The sequence below is a fragment of the Photinus pyralis genome, unplaced genomic scaffold (assembly GCF_008802855.1).
Source record: "Photinus pyralis isolate 1611_PpyrPB1 unplaced genomic scaffold, Ppyr1.3 Ppyr1.4_LG10, whole genome shotgun sequence".
NCBI classification, from domain to species: Eukaryota; Metazoa; Arthropoda; class Insecta; order Coleoptera; family Lampyridae; genus Photinus; species Photinus pyralis.
The window spans coordinates 6,811,157-6,820,435 of NW_022170250.1; the positions used below are offsets into that span (position 1 = coordinate 6,811,157).

Below are 9,279 nucleotides of genomic sequence, written 5' to 3' on the forward strand. Positions count from 1 at the left end.
ATAAATTCAGAGATGGTGGCACTGTTGCCAGTTTGGGCGACTTGAACGCTGCCCATTCGATTAAGGGCCGGTTGTTCAATCACGGTTTAAACTGCAGATTAGGTAATCTGTAGTTTAAGATAATCCACAGTTAATCTTTTATTGCGTTGCTCATTCGCAGTTTAGGGAGAGTTTAACTAAACTGCGTTTAATGAAATTTCTATTGGTGGCAACACTGTAATCCGCTCAAATTTTGACGTTTACGCTATTCAAACTTCAAATTTGGTTTGTTTACAAGCGTGTATGTTGTTTTGTTCGTGATTGAAATAGTGTCTGTATTTTTTGTGTAATTAATCATGGCTAGTAACACCGTTTGGAAATGGAGAATGGTGATTTAGTACGGAAGCGACCACGATCTGTACACTTCAATCCAACGATGCGATGCTTCTGCAGCTCGTCAAAAAGTTTCGAGCAACAATAGAGTGTAAAAAAACCGACGTTCTTAATAACCGCATCAAAGACGCTGCATGAGGCTGAGGAGTTTAATGCTGCAGGAGGTCAAGGAAGGGATGCGAAAACACTCAGAAGCAAAAAAAGGTTTTAAAGAAAAAATTTGCAAATAAAAAGAGATATTTAAATGCTACTGGGGAAGGGCCAGCGAAGAAAATAATAACGACGGATGTAGACGAGCAAATAGAGGAATTGCTTGGAATGAGAGGTTCTTCTTCATCGTCCAAAAACGGCTGCATTAGCTCCAAAAAACCTTCATCATCAGTAATTGGCTTATCAAAATCCGTGTAGTTCATCTTGATTAACAAACCATGAAACCAACAGCCCAAAATGACAAGAATAACGTTTTCGCGTTTGTTTGATTATGTAGGTATTTGGGGTTATGTTTGACGGTTTAGGACCGTTAAACGGCCCTCTTTCACCGTTTAGTTAAACCTCTAATCTAAACCGAGTTTAACGTTAAACCGCAGTGGTGCAATGCATTAAACTAAGCTTACAGCTTTAAACGCCAGTTTAAGCTAATCTGCAGTTTAAACCATGATTGAACAACCGGGCCTAAAAATTTCAAACTGCCGACCGGCGACAATATGGGCGACTTCAAAATAAACACTATATGGTCTAAGAAATAACGCATATAAATGTTTTGTTATTTACCTACATCACCGCTCGACGTTAGCAGAGGTGGGTAAAATGCATTTAAATAAGTATTTAAAATGGAAAATGCAAAATGTATTCAGATATTGTATTTAAAATGTAAAATGCAAAATGGTTTTTGTACATTTATTTAAAATACAAAATAGAAAAATAAAATTAATTAATTAATTAATTAAATAAAAAAATAACATTTCGAATACAAAATGGTTTTACAATTTATTTATTTTCAATAAAATTTACATTAGCTTTAATTATTAAAAGTTTTTCAAATGTATCATCATTCATGCATCGACGTTTTGGTCGCATGATCATCCCTGCGTATGAAAACAGCCTTTCAGCAGGAGCCGCGTGCGTAAACCACAGAAATCACGTAAACAAGCAAGCCACAACAACACAAGCAAGCCAAGCCCGTTTTGTGCAAGGAAGCGTTTTGATGCACTTATTTACCACAGATCACCATTTTTATTTTCTTTCCACAGATCACATTTGCAGGTAAACCAGAAAAACTTTGAATCGAATCTATACTACGTTATTTTAAATAGAAAATAGTTATACTGATTTATTTAAAATAGAAAATGATTTTATCTACAGTATTTAAAATACAAAATATAAAATGGCATTTTCTATTTTAAATACGTATTTCAAATAAATTCATTCGAAATAGGTACCCACCTCTGACCATAACAGATAGGTATAGGGAATATAGGTAATACGTGATCGATGTCGAATTTTTTTCAACATTCGAAAGTCCAGAAAAATAAAGCATGTTTCATTTGAAAAAATCAGCTTTTTAAGGTTTGAAGTTATTAAAGTTGACCATTACTTTTAAAACACCCTGTAGAAGGGCGATCAAAATTTAAATCATTCTCACGCAGCATCCAATAACTCAGTACAGTAACCTTTTTGATGCTGGGTATAGGGAAATGTGGTATCATAAACGACGGAGATTTTCATGTAGATTTCAAAAAAGCAATAAAATACAGGATGTTCTATTTAAAATAGGACACCCAGTCGAACCAGAAGTGAAACGATCGTGATAATGTTTTCTTTCGATAGATCAAGAAAAACTAATGGTATGCAAATTTTGAGATTTAAACTATTAATGAAAGTCTGAATACTTGTAGGTAATTGTTTGCGTGAAAATGGCCTGTATACCACGGTAGGGAAGTCTATTATTATTTTTTTTCATATCCATGATCATAATTGGTATTGCCTCCTTGGTGCTCAGGCAATGATACTAGACTTCTCTACCTTGGTATATAATGTATACCAGGGGTGGCGAAACTTTTTACAACATTTCTTTTTGTATGAAATTTGCGAGAGCCACACTTCCCATGAATGAGGAGAGGGCGGGGAGGGGTCTGGGTTTAACAACGACCGTTTTAATACAATTTATAGTCGAGTACAACGCTTCAACATCATAACCTGATCCACACATCGACTATTAACTCCAGATCCACGAGCTCTATGTTTTTTGAAAGTGGAAAACTGTTTCAGTAGGTTGATTTTTATGAAATTGGGGATGACTTCATGTTTTTTAGCATTATACAGGAACTGTAGATGGTGTGTTTTTGTGTTTTGAAAAACTGTTGTTAATTAGGTACACCAACTTCTAATGGATTTCATAGAAAAGCAATGGCGAATTCCAATTGTTTTGTGAGTGAGCCGCAATACAGACTTAAAAGAGTCGCATGCGGCTCGCGAGCCGCACTTTGGCCACCGTTGTAATATACTATTATTGATCAACAGAAAATAATTAGGTACATGTACGATGAAATAAGAACAACATGAAATTTTAAACTGGAGCAACAAAGACAAAAACAATGGCAGTTAAAAAATGTCCCAAAGTATCTCATATTCAAGTTATTTATGTGATTATGTCACAATTACTATTAAATACTTACTCTGCACTGGTTGGCAATAAGGCAATTAACAGGAGTAGGCATAAGACGGTCAATTAAAATCATGGATGATATCTCAACCACCCTGGTACTAGCTCTGCGGTTATCAGGGCCAGTCCTATTAAAACTTGTCAACAACGCATTTTGTCAGCAACCTCTCGCTTTTGGTCTTGGTTGCCGGGTTGCGTAATAAATAATAATTTTTTATCTCTGGGAAAGCGCTGAAACATAGTAGTGTGTCACCACCCTTCCGGTTAGGCAGCACCTTTTGCAGCAAGGATCAATAGCACCAAAGGGTACGATCATCGCCAAAAATGGCTTACTGCCGCTTAGACAACCAACTATACACTATCTACAATGGCAACATTGAAAGGTAAGTTTTCTCGCTGCATCGTTGAAATTAGTATCTATACAATGCTCGCGGGGGATCGGATGGGCCGCACGGCGTCGCGCATTGTCGTCTTTGTTTCGACGTTTCTTCGTCGCTACCTTGAGACACACGCTACAGTAGGCAAAATTACAAAAATTGGTAAAACCTAGTTTTAAGAATTATATTTTCGGACACATTGATATCTTCAATCTTGTTTTTCTTTGAAATAAACACTGGTCTTTAAGGTTATTTTTTTTTAAATAAATACTCTTAAGTTTAAATGATCCAGTTTTGTTGCACAGTAACAAAATAGGCTCACGTAAACGCAGTAAAAAAATTAGGGGACTGAGGATGAAGTGGCGTGTGTGATTTGTGGTTACTGATTTTTTATGGCCTGCGAGTAATATGTGTACGCGTACCGAGTTTGTCAATTTTTGTATTTTGTTTGTTTTTGTTTCTATTTCTCGTACATCTTAGATTCTCTAATTGAGAATTCGATATTATTAACGAGCGACAAAAGGCGAGTTTATGATTTTGGACTTCTGTCCGTCCATCCCTCCGTCTGTTGACACGATAACTCGCACTACTTAACGGTTTCAAATTTTTCAATTCTGTTTTTAGCAATAGATAGACCAATGGTCAAGGGACTAATTGATTAAATTTTAGTCAATATTCATTCAATTTATTTTATAAAAAGGCCCGCTATATTGGTCAAACTGGAAGTGATTTTGTCGCTCGTTGTCTATATTGCTGCAGTTTATATACGTTTTGCATTATCTATTTCTTAAAAGCATGGCGTGCTCCAAGCTATTGTTTTTGTGTGTGTATCGTTTGGCTATTAATGTACAGGTGGTTATATGGACATGGCTTTAAATTATTTTAATAAATACGTATGTATGTAGGTATTCATGTGACAGGAGATTATCTAGTGTATATTTCCCTGTGTGATTCTATTAACCGTTTATACTGTTGAAAAAGCACATAATAAATATACCTACCATTCCAATTCTTCGCTGGGTCTGTTCCTTTCTTATTTAGTGCAAGATGTATATACAATGGTGCGGGTAACCAAATACCTGGTAAAAATATCAAACAAACTTTTATGCAAATGTCAACTAGATGGTTGGGCATCTACAGAACTTATTTTTGAATGTACAGGGTGTCCCATTCTTACGGTGTCAATACACAGCGGTTTTTTTAAATCTAACATCTTATGCATTTTAGCTGATTCGGTGTCATTTTTTAACTTCTGCATGGAAACCTATTCACTGTTTGGATCCGCATCCGCATTTTGCCATTTACTTGTAACTGTACATAGTACAAGTTTTCTATAAAAATATTGTTTATTCGTTCGATTTTTATAAAAATTTGCTGTTTGATGATAAAAGAATAAATGTTCATTTCCAAGCAATGGTTAATAATTGCATTTATTAGAAGGTTGAACGAATGTCTTTCGTTTATCGATTTCGTGTGCCTCATTCCCATTTACTAACTTGTATTTCTCTTCCAGAGAACCGTTTCGGTAATAAATAAATATAGTTTTATTTTTTTTCCTTTGCTCCTTGAGGCGACAAATTTTAACAAAAGCTAGCTGAGGCTCTAAATACAACAAGATGTATATACAATGGTACAACAAACGAAAGAATTGAAAAGCGACTAACAGCCATATTGACGCACATTGTTGGGGCAGGAATTAAAAAGCAATTAATTACCCTTGCAGCATTTTGTATGAGAATAATACAAAACCATATTTAGTAATTTTATTGACCAAAGATCAACACATTATTTACAATAATCATTAGGAATTAATCACAATAGGTACTAACAAAAGTGTGCAATGTGGGTGATTGTATAAATGATCAATTGAACTGAAATGTCTAAAACATTTAGGTACACAGTTGCGTAGTACATGACATCGAATGTAAAAACATCGGGACGGGAAGCTGGGACGGTGCATCGTGCAGTTGCGTAATCGTATCAAAATTATTAATAATAATACTTGACAGTAAACGATTAACATTAATATATCAAACACTTTTTAGGTATTAAATTTATAGTATAAAATTATTTTGGCCTTCCCTACAATCTACAGTTGTTTTTTTAAAGAATGCCCTAATTCGATATAGGTAGATAATTAAGAAACAAATTGCGACATACTTGGATACAGTATCGACTAATACTATACTACACTAACAATAAATAATCTATTAAGTACTTTTGCTTTTTTGACCGAACTTTTGCCTCATTTTCTTTCTATTCAGTACAGGTACACTGTACTGTCTACATAGTAGAACTGTTGATTAGGGATCCATCTAAATTTCCAACCTATTTCAACGTAGGTAGATAATTAATATGTATGATATAACAACTAACTAGACTATTTTTAGTTACGTAATAGTAAAACATGCTTAATACTAATTATACGTTCATTATTATGTTGTACAAGCAATAAATCATTTTCCTTAAGCGTTAGAAAATGTTTATCGCTCGTAAACGCAATTGCTAAACAATGTTGCAATTAAAATTCGTTGTAAATTTAACAATAGATATATTTATCAATAACTTAAAAATTGAGACCAATTCAATAATGTAGTATCTACCATTGTTATTTGATCAGAATGGGATTATTCTTATTATTCGTCTTCTTAAAGCATTTAAACACGCGCTTTATTACTACTTTCAAAATGTTAATATCTGAAATGACGATTGTAGTGTTTGGGGGGAGGGGGGAGGGAGGTAAACGTGTAGATTAGTTGTTTATTTCTGTGTGCTATATTCCAAGATCGCCAGGTGAAGTGTAAAAGTCATGGTTAGGGTTACTGATTTTTCCCTTTAGAGATCGACACAGTACAATAAAGACATCTACTACAAGTCAAACATTTCAGCATCATATAAAAATTTAGCCTAAAACTCGACTAAAAAAGTAAGGGTAAAAAGATCTCCTTTGAGGTTTAGTTAAACTTCTCTGTCTATTTGGTCGTGGTTGTTGCTGCGGAATTGGCGCCACAGTTTCTCCCGTCACACTGTTTATCGTGCTGAAGGTGTCCAGCGGTTCTTCTACCACAAGATCATCAGTAACATCTACGGGGTTATTTGAAATTGTCTTCTGTACGATTTGCTCTCTGTCCAAACGATCACCCTGAGCTTGTTTTTCGATAGCGGCCATCGGCAAAACAAACTCGCTACTGTTGATTCTGCTCGTAATGTTGATTACGTTAAACTCGTTAATTCTAGAATCAATTTCAACGTCTTTAACCTCGGTCTCAACATTTGTTGTGTTAAACGCATCATTTGAGCTATTCCGCGAGGAGCCGTCGGCCGTTTTACTTTCGGGGGTATTAAGTTTGCTACCGTTGAGAAACCGTACGTCCTTATCGACCCTTTTACTTCTATCGGAAATTCGGGTAGTTATGAATAATTTTGAACGGGTAGAGTTTTTGTTGCCCTCCTTGTGTAGTTTAATTTCCACAACTTTGTGAGCTGAATTTTCGTCGGCTATAATGAAGTCGTCGTTATTGGAAGGGGCGCTTTCTTGCCCTATTGGTAAAACTTCGTCGGGTTTAATCAGAATGTTGTCAATTTCTTTTGTTATATTAGTACGTTCGAATAAAGGCAATTTCTTACGGTACGTTCTGTTTAATTTTATCGAGGGGTCGGATATAATGTGAAACATTTCCACTTCCCTCGTTAGGTCTTTGTCGTTTTGTGATTCCAAATCGTTCAGTGTTTTCGGTTTGTGTTTTTCGTTTATCGCAGATTTAGAGTCGAATATTCGGAAGGTTGGGGTGACGTCTTGCTTTGGTTGTTTTACGTCGTCTTGTGCGTCTTTCTTAATCGTTAAGTCTTCGGGCGGCTCTTTATGGTATATGACAGTTGTATACAAATTTTTGATCGTTTGGGGTAAAGCAGTCGTGGAAAATGTGGCGGGCTTCTTATTTTCCTGGGGCACTGAGGCCGACGTTTCTTTGTTTAATCCCGTTTCCTCCGTACCCGTTTCATTTAATTCAATTACGTCAATAATTGTACCGTTTTCCATAATACTGAACAATTGCCCTTGATTTATAACAGCCGGATACTCTACCGCGTCTTCTTGTGGCGTTTCTTTAGCTTTGGATTCTGCGGTTGTTGTTGCTAATACAAAAGTTTCTGCTTGCTCTTCCGGTTGACTGCTGTTCTCTTGTGTCGTTAATTCATGAACTGATGTCACCGTAATCTGCGCGTATTTATAAGATTCCGGGGTAATGCTTAAATCAAGAGTAACATCATTCACTGTGTTAACCGTAACCCCGTTTGAGACAAGATTAATTGGTTTTTGGAAGGTAGAAGGTTGAGTTAATGTTTCTTGAGTCGTGCGCACTTTTTCTCGCATTGTTAAATCGGTAGTCCCTTGTGTTGGTGAAATTGGACTAAGGGTGTTTTCAGTTTCGCGTCGATGTCGTGTAGCCGCCCCGTAATCTCCCGTATCTATTGTATTGGAAGTCCAAATCCAAGGTTTAGTTGTTTTCGTATTTACAGAATCTGATGGATTAGTTATATCTGCCAATGTACTGGCAGGGATTGCGCCCTTTGTCGTTTTATCGTCGAAGTCATCATTTGAGATGCTGCAGGACAACTGTTTCACCATATCATCTCGATCCTGTAATGAAATGGGTTAGCCAACTTTTGGGCTAACATCAGCACATGCCATGTTTAATGTGCAATAGAAAAGTAAAAAAATTTACACGTACCGCGTTTCCTTTACAAGAAATTCGTTTTGTTCCATCTAATCCACAGTCCGACGTCAGTTCCAAAGCCGTCTGTTCAGGGACATACAATACGGTTAAGGAGGGTAATTCCGTGAGCAAACATCCTCCGGATCCGGTAGCCCAAGTAGGAACTAGAAAAAGGTTATTTAAATTTTGGTTTATCGACTGAAGTGGAAATGGAAATTACTAAATTTATTATTGCACCACAGGAAGTTACTTTTTTGTATTGAATGTTGATTACAGTTGCACGGAAAGGTGCACAATATTCGAGCTACAAATTCAAATTAAACCCGCTGTGTTCGTTAATGAGATTTTTCTAAAGCTCTAAAGTAATTGAGTAGAAGTCAATGGATATAAGATTTAAAGGCGAGCTAAGGTCTGCTACGAAAAGCTACAACGAGAGAACTAGCAGCTATTGAAAAGCACGGTTAGAATGTTATTGAAATAAATATTGTTATTAAAATTTTTCGTAATCGTCAATAACCCATTACACCTCTGCTTTAATTAAAATCTGGCTGCGGAAACGTTCTCCCATTTATATAAATTACACGTAATTTATCTACGTGATGATTATAAACGGATTGTTTTAATTAGAGGGTGTACTAATATGTGACTACATCACTAATATTTCACTAAATTCGAAGGTACACAAATTGTTAAAACCTTTCGAGATGTGGAAGTTTGTTTATATGCTCAACGAGGTATCTGAGCAAAGAAAACCAATATATTTAATACACAACGGAAAAATATTGTAAGAGGAACCTCGTTTATAATACATCTTTTTGAATTGCATCCTGTGAGTGATAGAAACCTGTGAACTTGCGTTTAGTAGAATAGACGTGGTGTATATGTATACCAGAGACAAATCGGAGTGGATTGTATAATTTAGTACTACACAGATGTTTTGCCTCAACGGCAACGTAACTTTTCTTTCAGATGACAGTTTTACACTTTTCAAATGAAACATACGTGCTTCTTTTACACAATGCAGTTCTTTTGCTTATACTTTTATTAAGGATCCTCAGATCCTTTATAGTTTTGTATTGTCGTCCGTCCGTCCGTCCGTCCGTCCGTGTGCGCTCTAACTCTTTTTAAAAGTGGCCGATTGAGTTGAAATTTG

The 9,279-nt window shown here is 35.9% G+C and overlaps 1 protein-coding gene across 1 annotated transcript; it reads right to left on the reverse strand.

Annotated features, from left to right (window-relative positions):
- Positions 1–5,160: 5,160 nt before the first annotated feature.
- LOC116162432 lies at positions 5,161–8,290 on the reverse strand (the record flags this gene model as incomplete). Its single annotated transcript, XM_031476050.1, is given in 2 exon segments — positions 5,161–8,050; positions 8,142–8,290. Coding segments are annotated over 2 exon segments (1,886 nt in total), but the record flags the coding sequence as incomplete, so codon positions are not given.
- Positions 8,291–9,279: the final 989 nt, after the last annotated feature.